At 47.2% G+C, this 20,615-nt stretch overlaps 1 protein-coding gene across 1 annotated transcript in view; it reads left to right on the forward strand.

The window, feature by feature from the left end:
- Positions 1 to 20,615, forward strand: part of DNAH11 (dynein axonemal heavy chain 11) — a gene marked incomplete in the record, with an annotated part of 360,436 nt that overhangs the window by 337,651 nt on the left and 2,170 nt on the right. Inside the window, 5 exon segments of the mRNA XM_070059638.1 lie at positions 5,422 to 5,613; positions 7,819 to 7,938; positions 13,325 to 13,567; positions 15,832 to 16,014; positions 16,094 to 16,209. Coding sequence (XP_069915739.1) covers positions 5,422 to 5,613; positions 7,819 to 7,938; positions 13,325 to 13,567; positions 15,832 to 16,014; positions 16,094 to 16,209 — 854 coding nt within the window.

Raw genomic sequence — 20,615 nt, forward strand, 5'->3', positions numbered from 1 at the left:
TTATGTCCATGACATATTCCTATTTATATTGTCAGTTCCTTCCAAAATGTAGTAAATGGATTAATGCATATGTGCATTAATGTTACCTCCATTTCCATTATTGTCTTTACCCAGATGATCTTGTCTAACTGTATCCTTGTCAAGTCATTCCATTTCCTTTGTTGCTACACTGTGAGTTTGCATTCCGTTCTCTAGTTTCTTGAAAATCCTTGGTAAACAGTACTCTTATTAGGAGAGTAGGAGGAGCCCTAAGTATGTTTGATTTGCTGATAAATACCCAGCCCTCCATGAAAAATGTTACCATTCTCTATGAAGTATGCTAACATGTATGTTTTCTCTAGTGCCTCAAGGGCTAATAACCAAACCAACATTATGAGGGACTTCTAGTCATTGGCTACCTAAGAATTCAGTGTTGAAGATTACAGTTAAACATCTAATTAAATCATTGAGTAATTTGTAGCTTATATATACACAGATCACTGTGTAACAGTAGACACCGACAGATCTTGTTGAAGCTATTAAATATTTGAAATATTTTTTTTTCTGTACTGTGGAAGACATATTTTTTTTAATTACTTAATTTATAATTTCAACCACTTGGGAGATTTTCAAGCCCTTTCTAGAAGTAAGTACAAAATAGAAATTTTGTGTTTAAGTAGAAACTATCTACTCTGCTAAAACAATCGTCTTCACTCATTAAAAGTGACAGCTCCATGAACAAACATGCTTCCGCCAAAATATCTTTCTGAGTTTGTTGGCAAGGTCTTCTGTGAGAATTTGATAAAACCATGGACGTTATCCCCACAGCAATTCATAATCAAAGTTACACTGCATATACTGATGGAGATTCACAGATGCCCCAAAACCCATTTATGACTTCCTTGGTTAAGAACACTTGTTCTAGGGGTGCGTGCTGTGGTATAGTAAATTAAGCCATCGCTTAGAACACCTGCATTCTATATTGGAGTGCCAGTTGGAATCCTGGCTACTGGCACTTCCAATCCAGCCTCCTGCTAATGTACCTGAGAGGCAGAGGATGATGACCCAAGTACTTGGGCTCCTGCCACCCGTGTGAGAGACCTGGGTGAAGTTCCTGCAGCCTGGCTCCAACCTGGCTCAGCCCCAGATGTTTGCAGGCATTTGATTATTTATTTATTAGAAAGGAAAAGTGATGGTGACACAGTGAGAGAGGTAGATGGAAAATCTTTCTCACTGTGTCTCCATTGCTTTGCTTTTCAAATAAATGTTTTTAAAAAGCTATTCTAGGCAGGCGCCACAGCTCAATAGGCTAATCCTCTGCCTGCGGCACCGGCACCCTGGGTTCTAGTCCCGGTTGGGGCGCCTGATTCTGTCCCAGTTGCTCCTCTTCCAGTCCAGCTCTCTGCTGTGGCCCGGGAGTGCGGTGGAGAATGGGCCAAGTGCTTGGGCCCTGCACCCGTGTGGGAGACCAGGAGAAGCACCTGGCTTCTGGCTTCGGATCAGCGCAGTGCGCCGGCCGTATTGTTCCGGCCTCAGTGGCCATTGGGGAATGAACCAACTGCAAAGGAAGACCTTTCTCTCTGTCTCTCTCTCTCTCTCACTGTGCACTCTGCCTGAAAGAAAGAGAGAAAGAAAAAGAGAGAAAGAAAAAGAGAGAGAGAGAGAGAGAGAGAAAGGAAGGAAGGAAGGAAGGAAGGAAGGAAGGAAGGAAGGAAGGAAGGAAGGAAGGAAGGAAGGAAGGAACTATGAAGCATTAAACAATTTTTAAAAAAAGCTATTCTAGTCAATTCATGAAAGTTTTGGTTATTTTTGATGCTACCTGGAAAGCCACTTTTATTTGTTGAAAGTGACATTTATAGGGAAGACTTTCTAAAATGTCCAGGAGGAATATTTCTTCCTGGTGGAAAGAATTCTCTGAAGCATTAAAACTGAATTTGATTGTAAGTAGGGAAAGCAAAGATAATCAAAGTCATTCACTACATAACCATCTCAGCAAGCCCATTTTAGCCAAAATCAACTGAATAAACAGAAATGCTAAAGAAAAGCTAAATTCTTTCAATCTTGTATGCTGTTCAAGGGTATTTGCCTGGGAGCCTTGGCAATCAGTCAACAGGTTCCTGGCACCCTTTTGTCAGCTAAAATCAAGGTTGGCTACTTTTGAAACAAAAATTTATCAAGAAATAATAGTGGTGTAAATAAGGTGACAAAGTATTTCCGCCATGAGAGAGCTCTAAAGTTCACGTGTGTCTCTAAGAGTTGTCACACACTCAGATCGTCACAGATCACCATCACACCATTCTTAGAATGGGCTCCTCTTGGTCCGAGCTGGCCTGCAGCATATCCCTGTTCCTGACAGTGGAATGGAAGAAAGGACAAAGGAGATGACAAAGAGAGCAAAGGCTCTCTCCTTTAAACATGCTTCCTCCAAGTTAATACACAGTGCTTCCCCTTGTAGCTCACAGGTCAAACTGGGTCACATGGCCTGACCCAGCCACAAGAGAAACTGGGCAAACACACAGAGCATTGGGCATTTGGTGCAGCAGCTAAGAAACCTCTTGGGATGCCTGCCCCCCACGCTGGAGTTTCAGGGTTCAAGTCCTGGCTTTCCTGAGAATGCATGCTCTGGGAGGTAGCAAATGATTGGGTCCTTAACACTCATGCAGGAGACCCGGATTGAGATGTAGGCTGCTGGCCCAGCCCTAGCTGTGGTGGGAATCTGAGGAGTGAAGCAGCATAAGGGAGATGTCTCTGCATGTCTCTGTCTCTCAACCTCTCTATTTCTCTGCCTTTCAAATAAAATGAAAATAAATACACAAAAATTAAAAAAAGCAAATTGTTCTTGAACAGGCACATGCTCAAAGTCAGTGATGACATTGGACATCACCAACGTCCCCTTTTCCAGATGTCCTTGTGTCACCCTGGAGATTCTGTGCTACTGCATAGCCTGGCCCTATTACACCCATGGCATGGGCAGAGAGTAGTGATAGCACCCAGTATGTCAACCATGTGGCTTAGATCAGGAGTGCAAGGGAGCCCTATGGCCTGCGTGCCCCCCCACCCAGTGGAGAAAACACCCAACAAGTCTACACAGGTATAAATGTTCGTACATCAGTTTTTAAAATGAGGGGCCAGCGTTGTGGCATAACATGTAAGGCTGCGGCCTGCCATGCCAGCATCCCATGTGGGCACCGGTTCTAGTCCCAGCTGTTCCACTTCTGATCCAGCTTCTTACTGGATCGGGAAAGCAGCAGAAGATAGGCCCAACTGCTTGGGCCCCTGCACCCACGTGGGAGAAGCTCCTGACTCCTGGCTTTGGCCTGGCCCAGCCCTGGTCGGTCATTGCAGCCATCTGGGGAGTAAACCAGTGAATGGAAGATCTCTCTTTCTCTCTCTCTCTACCTGTAACTCTGCATTTCAAATAAGTAAATCTTTAAAAAAAAAAAAAAACTTACAAAATTAAGTCAAGGAGGCGTGAAGTGACCTGTTAGATCATAATTCTGAAGTGGAACTTTGAAACTAACACTGGACCTTCTAGAAATTTCTGACATTTAAACCTGGTGCTTTACATATATTTTAAAATTAATTCCAAGTATACAGTTTCTCTTTTCTTCTTTCCCAAGCTGGCCTTTCACTTGATGTTTAGTGGCGGGAAGGTTATTTTTAATGATTTTAAAATTTCAAACTGCATAAGCTACCTAATGACTTGGAATGACCTAATGACCTGGTCGGCTCTGTGCCATACACAACCTGATTGGTAGCCCAGGAGTTTGCTGAGAGCACTGTAGAAAGAACGAGGCTGCTGTGGTCCCGGCCTGCAGAGAATCAATCTAGTTTTGGTTTAGCGGCAGAAGTCTCCCGAGGACCAGCTCTGGACTCCTGCTCCCCAGAGTGCCAAGGACACCTTGTCCATGGCCCACGTTGTCAGGTCCATTTGTAATCAGACCTGGCTGCAGCTGCACCCCTGAAAGGCCTGGAAAGGTGCAGATGTTGACCTCGTCTTCTCCCCTACCTCCACGCTTCACCCCAGCTCAATTTTTTCTTGTTTGCCACACCGTAGAATGGGTAATAATACTAACTTGAAGCCACAGATCACACAGCTCTGTTCTTCCTTTGAATTATGTAACTGCTCACGGCCATAACCTATCAATGCCAAGTGTCTGCATTTTCCAAAAACAATCTACAGGTGTCATTGACAGGACACCCATTTTCCAGGCCCCCAAAGGCCATTCAGTTATCCCAGCGATGAATTCCACTCTTAGCTCCCTGCAAGGAAACCCTGGGTCACAGGGCATTGGTTCAGGCCCAGGCTAAGCTGATGTAATAAAGGGAATTAAATCTGTAGTGATTTCAACAAGACAGTGACTGGTTGCTCTCACCTGTTTTTGGCAGGTCTGCTCCATTGGCTGTTCCACACTGTCACCAAGCCAATGGGTGACGCTGCTGTCCCTACCCCAAGGTTTCCAGGGATGTCCAGTTTTCATCATTTTTCAGTCCACAGAAAAGGGAAAAGAATGACAGTGTGGGCCGGCGCCGTGGCTCACTTGGCTAATCCTCCACTTGCAGCGACGGCACCCCAGGTTCTAGTCCTGGTCCAGGCACCGGATTCTGTCCCGGTTGCTCCTCTTCCAGTCCAGCTCTCTGCTGTAGCCCGGGGAGTGCAGTGGAGGATGGGCCAAGTACTTGGGCCCCTGCACCCACATGGGAGACCGGAAGGAAGTACCCGGCTCCTGGCTTCGGATCAGCGCAGTGCCAGCCATAGCAGCCATTAGGGGAGTGAACCAATGGAAGGAAGACCTTTCTCTCTGTCTCTCACTATCTATAACTCTCTCTCACTGTCTAACTCTGCCTGTAAAAAAAAAAAAAAAAAAAAGAATGACAGCGTGGACAAGCAATTTCCTTCCAGGCAAATGACACGGAAGGGATGCATATCACTTCTGCTCAAATTCTCTTGGCAAAAACTTGGCACAGCTGGCTTCCAGGGGAGCCAGAAAACAAGTCTTCCCGTGGATGGCTGTGTGCCAGGGTGGTCTCCATTGCCCTGGAACCAGAAAAGGATGGATAGAGCTGTAGTGAGGTGGCCTTGGTTTTGCCCACCAGCATTCCGCTACAGGGATGGGACTGGGACTGTGACCTTCTGTTACGTAGACACTGCATAGGCTGTGACATCAAGGAGAATGGGCATAATAAAATGCATTGTGTTATTTCTGATGAACACAAACAATCAAGCAAATAGCAAGCACCAATAATGAGTCCTCTTAAAGCAACAGTCTGGAAAATACAGTCCCCCATTCTCTCACAGCATTGGCAGCCATATTAGTAATTATATATTACCCTGAGAGTGTGTCACCCTCAAATCCTTTATAAAATGATTGGAAATTTAGGTGCTTGCCCTTGGAAACTGCATGGATGGATAAAGGCAGCTTTTTTTTTCTTTTCTCGCAGGATACACTTGAGATGTGCTCCAAAGACCAGGAATTTAAAAGCATCCTCTTTTCGCTGTGCTACTTCCATGCCTGCGTGGCTGGGAGGCTGAGGTTCGGCCCGCAGGGCTGGAGCCGAAGCTATCCATTCAATTCCAGAGACCTCACCATTTGTGCCAGTATCCTCTACAACTACTTAGAGGCAAACCTGAAAGTAAGTGCTAGTGGCCAGATATCCTCTACAAAAGCGGAGTTCTGAATCTTTGGACTTGGGAGCCCAGGAGAACAGATACATTGTTTCTCTTTTGAAGCTGTTCTTGAAACAGCTGACACTGTATATACATTCTTCTACCAAGAGCTAACATAAACCAGATCAAAGGTTTCCCAGAAGTGGATGCTCAAACTTCATCACCTAGGTCAAACCAGTTCTACCTCAGCAGCTCAGTGCCAAAAAAAAAAAAAAAAAAAAAAAAATGCCCTTCATTATGTTAACAAAAACAGTGGTTTACATGTGCATATATGCCAGATTCATTAGGCAGGTAATGAGGCATTTGCACAAATGTAATTACATGCAGCAATTCTGACAGTTCATAACACTGCATTAATAATCACTACAATTAGTTCTGATGATGGAAGCAATTTACAGCGCGTCACATGTATAAATAATGGTGCATTTCCTGCATATGTCACTATTATGTATTAAGGATGCCACCTTGTTGTGACTTTCTCAGTAATGCTCCCCTTGATTTGGAGTTCGAGGTAGATGAATGATTTTGTTTCGGAGCTAAGACGTGCGGTGCAGATGGGGACGGGAATGCTTCATCGAGAACAGTTGTGCAGACTCTCAGAAGCCCGGTGATTGCATTTCAGGAAGGAAGAACTCTGCATTCCTTGGCATTGTCTGGCTTAATCCTTGCAACAGGGACTTCTCCCATTACATAAAATCCGTGGGGACAGCATTGTGGTGCAGAGGGTTAAGCCCATACGGGCGCTGGTTGATGTCCTGGCTGTTCCACTTCTGATCCAGCTCTCTGCTAATGCACCTGGGAAAGCAGTGGAAGATGGTCCAAGTCCTTGGGCCCCTGCACCCATGTGGGAGACCCAGAAGAAGCTCCTGGCTCTGGATCAGCCCAGCCTTAGCCATTGCAGCCATTTGGGGAGTGAACCAGTGGATGGAAGCTCTCTGTCTCTCATCCCCTTTCTCTCTCTCTCTCTCTCTAATTCCAGCTTCCAAATAAAGAAATCTTTTTTAAAAATATAATTAAATCCCTGAAAATTAGGATACATTGGTCAAAACCAACCACATATTATTGTGCTCTAGACCACACTTTATAGATAGGGCCTAAAATCACCTCCCTACATTTTTAAGTGGCCAGCGTTGTTCTGTGGTTTTCTGGTAACCATTCTTCTGATTTCTGTTGTCAAAGATTTCTCAAGTTTTGCTGGTGATTGACATCTGTCAGAAAACGTAGGCTGGGCATAAAACATGGCCGTGTTCTCCCAAGCAACACATTTTGAACTGGTTGTATCCAAAATAAGAGGTCTGAAGATGGTATATGATGCTCAGTATTCCATATCCATTATTTTGTAACTTATACACTAAAAAAGTATGTCTCCACACTGTAAACATGTTTTGGACACTTACATAATAAAGAAATGTGATTGGAGCACTTTTTTTTTTAAACTGTTGCACATAAAATAGCAAAGTTCTAGACAATAAGAGAAAGGAACCATTTCATACCTTAAGTCTGGCGTAACTGCCCCGGGAGACCAAGGCCAAGGATGTCCCCCTATGTCAGCTGAATCCTACACATTACTGAGACAGACATGCAGGCAGTGGGCAAGACGCTCACACACATTCGGCTCTCACTCTCACATCCTAAGTTTTCACAACACCGGCGGGCAGCTGAACGGAGCTGCGTGTTACCTCTCCCACTGCATCTCTGCCTCTCCCACTGCATCTCAAGGTTTCTTTTCTCTATTTGAAAGAGTTACAGAGACAGGGAGAGACAAAGAAAGAGAGAGTCTTCCATCTGCCAGTTCACTCCCCAAAGGGCTGCAACGGCCAGAGCTGAGCCCATCTGGAGCCAGGAGCTTCTTCCAGGTCTCCCACATTCTTCCAGATGTAGGGGCCCAAGGACTTAGGCCATCCTCCGCTGCACTCCCAGGCCATAGCAGGGAGCTAGATCGGAAGTGGAGCAGCCGGGACTCGAACTGGTGCCCATATGGGAGGGATGCCAGCTCTGCAGGCTGGGGCATTAACCTACCACACCACAGGAATCTCTTTTAAATGCCCCTGTGAAAGGGGACTTGGGTGGCTTCAAGGTGGGGAGTGGGGAGGCTGTGTCCCTGAGTGCCCCTCAGAGTTCACAGACCCAGAAGTGACATCTGCGTGGTGCTCCACCTGCCCCCGCCCCAGGTCCCGTGGGAAGACCTCCGCTACCTCTTTGGTGAGATCATGTATGGCGGTCACATCACAGACACCTGGGATCGCAGGCTGTGCCGGGTGTACTTAGAAGAATTCATGAATCCCGCTCTGGTAAGACACTATCAAGTTAAATTCACCTCGGTAGAAAATCCTCTAAAAGTGTTTCAAAGTGACTGTCTTAAGTGCGTAATTATTGAATGGTATTGAGGCCTCTCGGCCTTCCGTGAGCGTACTCTGGCCTGAGTTTGAAAATGTGTTAGACATGAGGAATCTTGAGCACATCCCTGACCTACAGAACTGGAACCTGCGTTGTAGTAACACTCCTCCCCTCCCCCACCCATTTTGAAAAATGTTTTATGTACTCATTTGAGAGAGAACTCCCAGCTGTTGGTTCTTGCCCCAGATGCCTGCAACAGCTGGAGCTGGGTCAGTCCAAGTCTCCCTCTGTCAGGGACCCAGCTGCATGAGACAGCACCACTGCCCCCAGGGTCTCCATCAGCAGAGAACTGGAGCCAGGACACGGAGCTGGTAACAGAAGGCAGGTGCTCCAGTGTGGGACATGGATATCTTAACTGGCATCTTTTTTCTAAGATCTATGTATTTATTTGAGAGGCACAGTTTCAGAGAAAGAGAGAGAGAGAGAGAGATCTTCTGTCCACTGATTCACTCCCCAAATGGCTGCAGCAGCTGGAGCTAAGCCAGGAGCTTCCTCTGGGTGTCCAACATGGGTGCAGGGACCCAAGCACTTGGGCCATCTTCTGCTGCTTTCCCAGGTGCATTAGCAGGGAGCTAGATTGGAAGTGGAGCAGCCAGGACTCGAACTGGTGCCCATATGGGAAGCCAGGGGCAGGCTGTGGCTTAACCAACCCTGCACCATAATGCCAGCCCCCTTAACTGGCATCTTAGCTGCTGGGCCAAACTCCTGCCGCTCTGTACGTGTTTGATGTGCCACAGTGAAGCACATAACCCTGTAAGCTGTGCAGAGCTGTCTTTTTCTTGTATAGACCATGTACAAAGGCATGGTGATTGCCCCCAGGCCGTTCAGTGTGGTTAAAAGCTTTAGCCAGAATTTTAGTCCTTTGATTTCATATCCCTATAGCTTTGTTTGTTTTGCCTGTCAAAGAAGTCATAAAATATTTTAAATTTTTTAAAATATTTTTTTTATTTATTTGAAAGAGTTACACAGAGAGAGAAGGAGAGGCAGAGAGAGAGAGACAGAGGTCTTCTATCTCCTGGTTCACTCCCCAGTTGGCCACAATGTCTGGAGCTGTGTAGATCCAAAGCCAGGAGCTTGAGCCATCTTCTGTTTTCTCAGGCCATAGCAGGGAGCTGGACTGGAAGTGGAGCAGTGAGGACTTGAACTGGCGCCCATATGAGATGCCGGCACTGCAGGCTTTACCCACTATGCCACGGAGTCAGCCCCAGTATTTTAAATTTTGATCACTAACTCCCTACTAAATATATGCTCAAGAAAAATATGATTTAAGAGGGCTGACATTGTGGAGCAGTGGGTTGAACCACTCCTGCAATGCCTGGCATCTCATAGAGCCACTGGTTCAAAATCCCAGCTACTCCATTTCCAGTCTAGCTCCCTGCTAGTGCACCTGGGAAAGCGGAAGAAGACCCAAATACTTGAGCTCCTGCACCCACACGGGAGACCAGGATGGAGTTCTAGGCTCCGGGCTTCCAGCAGATGGATGAGATCTCGATCTCTCTCTTCCTCCCTCCCCACTCCCCTCCCCTCCTCTCCCCTTCCCTCTCCTGTCTTTGCCTTTCTCTGTAACTCTGCCTTCCTAAGAAATAAATAAATTTATTTTTAAAGCATGAGAAATGTGATGGGAGAGCCTGTTTCTTCCTTCTCCTGTACCAGAGTTTGAAGAGACCAGGCCTCGTCTTCCTGTGCGTCATCACCTAACCCCGGGGCTGTGCAGAAATGATTGGTGCCAGGCCATGTTTTCCAGTAAATGACTTGGTTCTTAGGGTGGACATCTGGTACCACAGTTGAGACCCCTCTTGAGACTCCTGTATCCCATATCAGAATGCCTGGGTTCAAGTCCTGGCTCCACTTCCCATTACTGTCCCCTGCTCATGTGCACCCTGAGAGGCACCCAGTGATGGCTCAAATGTCTGGGTCCCTTCCACTCATGTGAGAGACTGAAATTCTAGCTCTTGGCTTTGGCCTGGCTCAGCCCCAGCCATTGCAGGCATTCAAGGTGTGAACCAGCAGGTGGAAGATTCTCTTCCCTCTCTCTGTCTCACTCTCTCTCTGCCTTTCCAATAAAATAAAATAAGCAATAATAATATACATAAAATAAATGCATAAATTCTTATTTCTAATACTAAAGAACCTAAGGATGGTGGCTATCCCCTCCCCCCCCCCCTTTTTTTCCTTTTTTCTGTATCCTGCCATTCCTCCATGTCTGTCCCAAGTTCATGGCCATTTCCTGATTGTTTCTTCAAAACTCACAGCACCCTATACCATGTTGCCTCTGTTCCCCTAGGGGAGACACTGTGTTTACAGTGGGGCCAGAGGTTACAAACTGTTCTTCGTAGTTTGGGCAGCTTGGTTCAACATTTCATCTGAGATGAGAACTTTACCTCTGACAAGTACTATGTGGATTTGATCTTACTATATATTAAGTAAAGATTTCAACAGTTTGCACCCACATAGAAACACAAAGTGAAAAATACTGTTTGAGTACTAGTTATAGCATTAAATCACAATGTACAGCACATTAAGGACAGAGATCCTACGTGAGGAGTAAGTGCACAGTGACTCCTGTTGTTGACTTAACAAATTGACACTCTTGTTTATGGCATCAGTAATCACCCTAGGCACTTGTCATGAGTCGCCAAGGCTATGGAAGCCTTTTGAGTTCACCAACTCTGATCATATTTAGACAAGGTCGTAGTCAAAGTGGAAGTTCTCTCCTCCCTTCAGAGAAAGGTACCTCCTTCTTTGATGACCTGTTCTTTTCACTGGGATCTCACTCGCGGAGGTCTTTCATGTAGGTGTTTTTGTTTTTGTTTTTGTTTGTTTTTTGTTTTTTGTTTTTTTTTTTTGCCAGAGTGTTTTGGCTTTCCATGCCTGTAATACTCTCATGGGCTTTTCAGCCAGATCCAAATGCCTTAAGGGCTAATTCTGAGGCCAGAGTGCTATTTAGGACATCTGCCATTCTATGGGTCTGCCGTGTATCTCGCTTCCCATGTTGGATCGTTCTCTCCCTTTTTTATTCTATCAGCTAGTATTTGCAGACACTAGTTTTGTTTATGTGATCCCTTTGGCTCTTAGTCCTATCATTATGATCAATTGTGAACAGAAATTGATCACCAGGACTAGTGAGATGGCATTGGTACATGCCACCTTGATGGGATTGAATTGGAATCCCCTGGTATGTTTCTAACTCTACCGTTTGAGGTAAGTCAGCTTGAGCATGTCCTGAATTGCACATCTCTTCCCTCTCTTACTCCCACTCTTATATTTAACAGCGATCACTTTTCAGTTAAGTTTCAACACTTGAGAATAACTGTGTATTGATTACAGTATTCAACCAAAAGCATTAAGTAGAACAAAGTAGAATAAACAAAAAAAAAATACTAAGGGGGATAACGTATTAAGTTGTTCATCAACAGTCAGGGCAAGGGCTGATCAAGTCACCGTTTCTCGTAGCTAACTTGCAGTCTTAGTATTTACATTCTTGTCCATATTTTTATTTTAGCTAATTTATCTGTCATAGGCTCATCATGGCAAGTTTAACTCTCCTGTACTTTTGTGTTGATTGCCCTTAGTCAGATGTTTAAATTTTTTTTTTTTTTTGACAGGCAGAGTGGACAGTGAGAGAGAGAGAGACAGAGAGAAAGGTCTTCCTTTTGCCGTTGGTTCACCCTCCAATGGCCGCCGTGGCCAGCGCACTGCAGCCGGCGCACCGCACTAATCCGATGGCAGGAGCCAGGTACTTATCCTGGTCTCCCATGGGGTGCAGGGCCCAATCACTTGGGCCATCCTCCACTGCACTCCCTGGCCACAGCAGAGAGCTGGCCTGGAAGAGGGGAAACCGGGACAGAATCCGGCGCCCCAACTGGGACTAGAACCCGGTGTGCCGGTGCCGCAAGGCGGAGGATTAGCCTAGTGAGCTACGGCGCCGGCCTAGATGTTTAAATTTGGATTATTTTGACATATGACTTTGAAGTGATAAAAATGAGTAAGTGGATAAAAGCAAAGCAATGGGTGGATACTGGTGGTAAGAATATCCATCCTTTTTCTTCCCCATATTCATTAGGTCAAGACTTCTGTTTCTAGCATTTGAAGGATTAGGTAGCTTGGAAGTTCTCAAAATGCTAATCCAGAAATTCTGAATCCCCTTAGAATTCCCAGACAGCAGTTGAACACTGTTAAAGACACAGTTCTGTAAATAATCTTGGATTCAGGTTTGAGAGAGAACAAACCACCATTGGAGTCCCCTGATGGCCTGTATGGAAAACCGCATTTGTTTTGTCCCCTTGAACCTCCGAGTTCCTTCAGACAAGGTCATGGGCAGCTTTTCCACTTGGAAGGTTTCTGTTGGTGTACAGTGAACTCGGGGACCAGTACACATCACCAGCCGAACTCCTGAGTGCCCACTTGGTCTCCAGGTGATGGCAAAGGATGACAGCACAGTCAACAGCTCTAGAAAAACCCACTTTCAGAAAATGGAGGCAGAAAATAGTTGATTGACTGTTCATGACTGGACAGAGACCGGGGCCCATACATTCCTTCGTGCACTGTAAAGATCTCCACTGTAACGGGTAGAATCTGGTATCACTGCAAACCCTGTGTTTATTAAGAATGCCCCTCTGGCCGGCGCCGTGGCTCACTTGGCTAATCCTCCGCCTGCAGTGCTGACACCCCAGGTTCTAGTCCCGGTCGGGGCGCCGGATTCTGTCCCGGTTGCCCCTCTTCTAGTCCAGCTCTCTGCTGTGGCCCGGAAAGGCAGTGGAGGATGGCCCAAGTGCTTGTGCCCTGCACCCGCATGGGAGACCAGGAGGAAGCACCTGGCTCCTGGCTTCGGATCAGTGCAGCGCGCTGGCAGTAGCGGCCACTTCGGGGTGAACCAATGGAAAAAGGAAGACCTTTCTCTCTGTCTCTCTCTCTCTAACTCTGCCTGTCCAAAAAAAAAAAAAAAAGAAAGAAAGAAAAAGAAAAAAGCCCCTCTATGTGGAATGTCTGCCTTCTCTCCTCCAGCCTTAACGAAGTAGGTGGGCTTGAAAATGACCTTAGCACTATACCTCCCTCTCCCTTCTCAGCCAACTACATAGAGAGCACCAGCACAGGCCAGCAGCTGTCCCAGGGTCTGGTCTGTGAGTCCTAGGGTTAGCCCTGAGCAGCTCAAAAGTCTGGGAAAGTGGCGTGGAGTTCTGGAACCTTCTCTCCAGGGTGCTCTCCCTGTGTTTAGGAAGCGACAATGTGATGATGCATCTCTAGACTTGGAATTCACTGATGTTTCCTTTCTGGTTGAAGATTGAAGATGAACTGATGCTGGCGCCAGGATTTGCAGCCCCACCCTGCCTAGACTATGCAGGCTACCACCAGTACATAGAGGAGATGCTGCCTCCGGAAAGCCCGGCCCTGTACAGCCTCCACCCAAACGCTGAAATGGAACTCCTGACGGTGACATCCAACACCCTCTTCAGAACCTTGCGGGAGCTGCAGCCCCGGAGTGCGCTGGGCACGGAGGAACTGGGGCAGTCTGCAGAGGAAAAGGTACCTAGGAATAACTTGGATGTGCTGAAGCATACCAGCCTTACGGGTACAACCCACTCAGTCGCTCCTTCTGCATGAACTCGGGTAACCACCTTACCCATCAGTGCGTACCCCTTAAAGGTGATCATTGTCATTCCCTCCATCATCACCCACGAGCTTTGCCTGTTTCAGTTCTCTGTCTATGTGGGCTCATATACTGTATACTCACTCACAGCTGGCTCACTTCATTCCACATTAGTGAGACCAGCGCTCATTGTGGTTCGGACACCAGTGGGTCCTGTTGTGTAGCATTCCATTGTATGAACACTCAACTCTTGATTCATTCTCCTGTGGGTGATGTTTGGGTTGCTCCAAATTTTTGACTTTTATGAATATCACAGCCTTGAGCAGTCTTACAAACGTGGTTTTCATCAATGAAGATAACTCCCAAAGGTATCTACTCCTAACACTCATTGTTCCATTCCCAGAAGTGGGATCGACATACTTAGGACGTAATGTTTAGCTGTGTTAGCACTGCAGAGGTTTCTACAGTGGTTGTACCACTTCACTCCCACCAGCGCAGTGTGACAGCTCCACCTGCTCAACCTTCTTGTGATTTTTTTTTTAAAAAATTACTTATTTATTTGAAAGGCAGAGTTACAGAGAGAGAAGGAGAGGTCTTCCAACTTCTGGTTCACTCCCCAAGTGGCCACAATGGCCAGGGCTGGGCCAGGGCAAAGCCAGGAGCTTCTTCCAGGTCTCCCACATGGATGCAGGGGCCCAAGCACTTGTGCCATCTTCTGCTGCTTTCCCAGGCGCATTAGCAGGGAGCAGGATCAGAAGTGGGGCAGCCAGGACTCGATCTGGTGCCCATATAGGATGTCAATGCAGTAAGTGGCAACTTAACCTGCCACGCCACAGCACCGGCCCCATTATTTCTTGAAAGTTTTCAGTTATTTCTTGAAATAAAGCCATTCAATGAGAAAGTCTGTAGTTCAGACATTTTAGAATGAGCAGTGTGTCTTGTCCTATACATGGGCATCATTTTATAAGAACATTCTATCTTTTACAAAGAACAAGAAAAGATCCATCCCTGTGGAAACAGCTACAGCAGTGACAGAAGCCAGACAGTGGATGAGAACTGCTTCTGTTACTTTGTGCCTCCCTCTTTCCAATCAGGAAGCCAGTCATTCAAGCAAAAAACACAGAGCATATATTAGGATCCCTTAACAGCCCAGAGAGGCAGATGATTGTAAGAAAGAGCATTTGTTGGGTGCTTACTATATGACAGGCACCATAAAAAGTGCCAGGTTTGCCTTGTAACCCACAAATGACTCTTGAGCGGCATCAGGATCCCTTGTTCAGCGGTGAGAGTCGGTGACTTGCCAAGGCCAGACAGCTAGAAGGGTGGAATGAAGGAAAGCGCATTCTGGCCAATTCCAAAATCCATTCTTTTCCCAAACTTCCCTCCCACACGGCGTTTCACCCTGTCCAGCACGGCTGTAGCTGAGTTTGAGATTTCAGAACCTAACAAAAAAATGCCAGGGTGCTGACGCAAAGCAAGGGAGATGTCAGAACCAGGGGCAGCAATCTGAGAAGTCAGAGAGGGAGGAGTCGCGTCCTGAGGTTAGAGGAGGCCGAGTTTTTGATTCTGGGTCTTGCGTAGATCCAAATTGGTCTTCCCAGCTCGGTGAAACTGCATGGAGAAGTCAGCACGCAGTCCTGAGCACTGTGTGCACACTCAGAGCTTCAGCTCTTAAAGCTGTCGTTTATCTCATCAGGGTAACAACGACCGAAGCAGAGGTTTCCACGTTGCTACCGGTGTCCTCTCTATCACGCCAGGAATCTGGGGATGCACTGGTGGAGGGGGCAGCTGGTCTCGCACACAGTCTCTAGAACTGGCTTGTGCCTAAGAGGGCTTGTATGACTTTCAGATGACTTCTCCAAGTTGCATATCACAGAATCCAGTACTCGAGTGAGAGTGGTGGAACTTGGCTTCCCTCCATCATGTTTCCACATACACATGGCATGCAGTTGACAGTTCTACTCCCAAAATACCAGCAATAAATTGAATTACATGGCAGCTCCTCCCTCCCTCCCTGCACTCTGGGGTGGGGATGTCATTCAGGCAGAAGCCGCTGCTCTGCCCACCTCCTGGGAGGGGCCAGCATTTGGGGAATTTGAATGATAAATTCTGGGACTTCCAAGAGAAGAGGATACATATATAGTCACTGTGACCAAAACTGCAATAGAAAGGGGCTCACTCTTTGTGTTCATGATTCAAGGTTAAGAATGTCTTGGACGACATTTTGGAGAAACTTCCAGAAGAGTTCAACATGGCCGAGATCATGCAGAAGACCTCCAACAGAGGCCCCTACGTACTTGTCTGCTTCCAAGAATGTGAGAGGATGAATATTCTCATCCGGGAAATCCGCCTATCGCTTCAACAATTAGACCTGGGGTTGAAGGTAAGTTTAAAGTGGGGCTGGAGCAGGCTGCATCTCCCTGGAAGATACTCACGGTGTGGCCTTTTCTTCTGCATGCGAGGGGGAGCTGACGCTATCTCCCGACATGGAAGTCCTTTTATCTGCACTGAGTTATGACCTGGTCCCAAGCACCTGGAGCAAGCTGGCTTATCCATCTACTTACGGCCTGGCCCAGTGGTAAGTGACCTGGTGCTCGCCACCACTGGCCCTGACCAGCCTCGGTGCTGAATTCTGAGTGATGTCTGATAACTAGAGATTGTGCTTTGAGCAAACCATCAGTTTCAAGTTCCCTTGGTCTATTACTTAAAACATGAAAAACTGGTTCAAAGTCAGGGTCTGAGGAAGATTCAAATTATGCCTCTCACTTACTGTTTTACCTTGGTCAAACTACTTACCCTCTGTCTCAATTTTTCATCTCAAAAATGCATGCGACAGAATTCCCTCATTGAGTTGTTCTAAGACATAAATGGCCATGGTTGCCTTTTTCTCATTCTAATTTCCAGGCCACTGATCCCATCTCATGGAGAACCTGAAGTCCACATGCAACAGTCAACCAGACTGCTTCTGTTGTGTGGGTCTCAGTGCTGATATGGGTCAGAAAGCCAGGGGCAGAAATTCACCGATCTCTGAAAGCTGGCAGGATTCCCAACTTTTCCTTGGCCTTGATAAAAAAAATTCAAGTTTAACTAGGCAGCTTTATTCCTCTTTGGTGCTGAATTTATCTATCTATCTCTGAGAGAGTTCCCTTCCTTCTGCTGGTTCACTTCTCAATTACCTACAACAGAGAGAACAGCCCTGGGCCAAAGCTGGGAGCGAGGAGCTCCCTACAAGGGTGGCAGGAACCCAACTCCTTGAGCTATCACTGCTGTTTGCCAAGGTCTATGTTAGCAGAACACTGGAGACAGAAGCCGGAGCTGCATAGGCAACCCAGGTGCTCCAGTGTAGGATGCGAGTGTTTTCTCTGGCATCTCAACCATTAGGCTAAACACCTACGGCAGCGCTGACGTTCTTATCCACGCTATCCTGAGTCAGTCCCCATGAGCCAGAACATGACCATTGGGATCCTAAATGCCCTGCACATTGGAGCTGGCCTTGGGACCCCCCAGTGTTTGCCATGCGGATGAGTCAAATTCAAGGGCAGGGCGTGAAGCCATTGCTTATGATGCCACCTTTCCATATCTGAACACTGGATCAAGTCCTCGCTGCTCCACTTCTGATCCAGCTCCCTGCTCATGGACCTGGGAAAGCAGTGGGTTATGGCTCAAGTATTTGGTCTCCTGCTACCCATGGGGGAGATCTGGACAGAGTTTCTGGCTCCCAGCTTCAGCCTGGCTCAGCCCTGGCTGTTACAGCCATTTGGGGAATGAACCAGATGGAAGACTTGTTTTTCCCTCCCTCTCTGTGTCATCCTTTCAAATAAATAAATCTTACAAAAACAAAAACAAAACAAAGTCATAAGGGCAGAAGGCTCAATGCATATAGCAAATATCCATAGCAGGCAAGTGAGCAAAATTTCACGAACATCCGAAATTGGGTTTTATATATATGGAGGTGAAGGATTTATATTTGCGATTGTATTTTAGGACTGGGCACTTTGGACATACTTTCACTGTCTTGTGCTACTTTGTGTATTTCTGATAGCTTTCTTCCCCCCATTTTTTCTGATCTCTGTAGGCTTACTATCCTTTGGTCCTACCTGTTGTTGCAGCGGACACAGGGGACAGTTGTGAAGTTCTGGGTGTTGAGGGTTCAAAGCAGAGGCGGTGGCTAGAGAAGGGGGACAGAGTGGGGAGGAAGTGAGCAAGCGTTGAGCCTGCCCTGACGAGGGGGCAGGGGGCTGAAGGCAGCCTTCACTCTCTTGGAGCGACAGGCAGAGCCCCTTCTTCGCTGCTTGTTGAGGGAGGCACAGAGCGCTACCTGGATCCTGATAAGGTGTGTGTGTTGGGGGAGTGTGTGCAGGAAGACTCCTGGGTGCAGCACACAGTGCCTTGTCATGGCAGTTTGGAATGTCCCCAGGGTGGGGCTTTCCAGAGCAGCCAACATTGCATCAGCCTTTAGATTCTCTTCTCTGTGTCTCACAGGGCCTCAGGGTTCAGGCCCAGTGTTCTAAATGCTTGGTAACAGTTTTCTATGTTGTCCGCACCTTTGACTTTGCTCTCTCAGTAGAAGTCAGCCTTTTTTCTTAGACCTTTCCACCTCCCTTTGGTCTGGAATTTTTGTCACAATAAACCAGTGTCTTTGTTCTGTGTGTTTATAGGCAGTAATTAGGTTTGCTGTAGCCAATACACAATGCATACACCTCATCTAAGATGCTTGGAACCCAAGCTGCTTCAGATTTCCAAGGTTTTGGAGTCTTTGCGTAGACTTTGCAGATTGAGCACTGTTCAGCTTGGAATAGCTCGGGGTTCTGGCCTTTTGTACCCCCAGAAAGGAGAGATGGGAAAAAAGGAGCCGAAGACCAACCTCAATAGAGACAGGTGGCTTTATTGAAGCAAAGAGGTGGTGACAGTCTCCTAAGAGACCGTTTAGAGTTTTTATCTGGTTAAGGAGGGGGCTTGGCAGAGGATTAGGGGCTTTTTGAAGCCTCAGAGAACTTTCCTCCTGTTCACAAGCAGCCCTGGGCAGCAGGTTTTGCCAGTTACTTTGCAAGGAGTCTGGTAGGGTCTGGTTTGGCACCAAGGGTCTCAGCTAAAGGGAGGAAATGGAGCAGGGACGAGGAGGGGGAAAGGGTTAGGGAAGGGGCAATGTGCCCTTTAAGCGTCCCTCATACGAACATCTGAAATGCCCCAGCATACCCAACAGCCCCGGCCGCTGGGCCTGCATGTCGATTTCTTTGCTCACTTGATTCCTACATCTTCCTCTGGCTCTCCCTGGTCCCCGCGTATGAGATGCACGTGGTCAGGGGAGGGCCGTCATCCAATTGTCTGCCGTGTACCCCCACTCTTGCCTGCTGAGTTATGTAGGATTCTAGGACAGCTGTTTGCCAGCTCTGACTACAGAAGCGTGCTCTTAAATACACCTGTCAGCCTTCACTTTTAAATACTTTCCCTGAAAGGCAGTTGGAGGGGCCAGCACTGTGGCACAGTGGGTTAAAGCCCTGGCCTGAAGCGCCGGCATCCCATATGGGTACCAGTTCTAGTCCTGGCTGCTCCTCTTCTGATCCAGCTCTATGGCCTGGGAAAGCAGTGGAAGATGGCCCAAGTCCTTGGGCCCCTGCACCCACGTGGGAGACTCAGAAGCGGCTCCTGGCTTTGGATCAGTGCAGCTCCAGCCATTGCGGCCATCTGAGGAGTGAACCAGATGGAACATCTCTCTACCTCTCTCTGTAACTGTCCTTCAAATAAATCTTTAAAAAAAAGGCAGTTGGAGAATAGCTCCCGTCCAATGGCTGTTCACTTTCCCAGTGGCCAGAACAGCCAGGGCTGGAGCAGGCAACATCTAGCCCACGGCCATCTAAGGCCCCTGAAATTATCTGGGTCTGGCCACATCAAGGCAACTACAGGCAAGACCCAAAATTCAAAGTTGATGATACTGTACAGCCTGCAAATGCTGCTATGATCAACATGGCCCTTGGCAGGAAAAAACTTCCCCACCCGTAATGTAGGCCATCGCCTGCTGACTCCAGGATGCACTGGCAGGACGCTGGGATCAGAAGCAGAGCAGCCAGGCCTTGCCTTGTCACTATATGGGATGTGGGTGCCCAAGTGGTAGCTTCCCTGTGCCCCAATGCCCACCCCTCCTCCACAAGCTTTTAACTTTTTTCTCTGTGTCGTCTGTGTGCTCCAGACCTACCCTAGTTATGTATGGATTCTGAAACATGTCCTGCTCGTTAGTGTGTACAGCTACCAAGTCCCATCTATAGGCTCCATTCTGAAGACTTACCTGCTGTTCCCCCAACCCTCGCGCTCTCCCTCATCTCTGCCAACTTGAACTCTGCAGATTTCCTCGGTTCAGAGGTCTTTATCATCTAACTGCCTTCAGTTGATTTCTTATCTTGATCTAGTTTATCATCTATAATTTTCAGCTCCAAATCCTGTCTTGGGAAGAGCCTGACCCAGTCTCACCCTTTCCTGTTTCTGTTCTGGTAACTATTCTTGTTTTCCTTAAGATTCCTCTCATTTCCTGGGTCACAAACCATCCTGCGGACTGGTGGGTCGTTCTTCCGGCCACATGTCTCACCTAGTTCTAACAGGCTGTCGCACACCCAGCTGCGGGATTCTGTAGGTGCGGTTCTGTCAGAGAGTCCTCTGAGGCCAGAAAAGGCTCCTGTTTTCTCCTGGCCATCGGGGGATTTTGTACTCTGATTCTACTGAGGCACAGCTCAGCACTGACGTGGTATCACCCTGAGTGTAAAGACTCTACATTTTCTAGTTCATTCTTTCTTCACTCCCACTTCCATTACTATTCTTTCCTGAGTTCGTCCAACTTAACTCCTCCACTTTTTCTCACCAGATCCTATATAAGCACTCTTTTGTGGTAAATGCTAATTTTTTTTGCAGATTTGCTGCCATGTTTACCCTCACTGTGGGCACAGTGATTTCCCTAACACGGCTATCCAAAAGTACTTAACACAGGGCACAGGC

The sequence above is a fragment of the Oryctolagus cuniculus genome, chromosome 16 (assembly GCF_964237555.1).
Source record: "Oryctolagus cuniculus chromosome 16, mOryCun1.1, whole genome shotgun sequence".
NCBI classification, from domain to species: Eukaryota; Metazoa; Chordata; class Mammalia; order Lagomorpha; family Leporidae; genus Oryctolagus; species Oryctolagus cuniculus.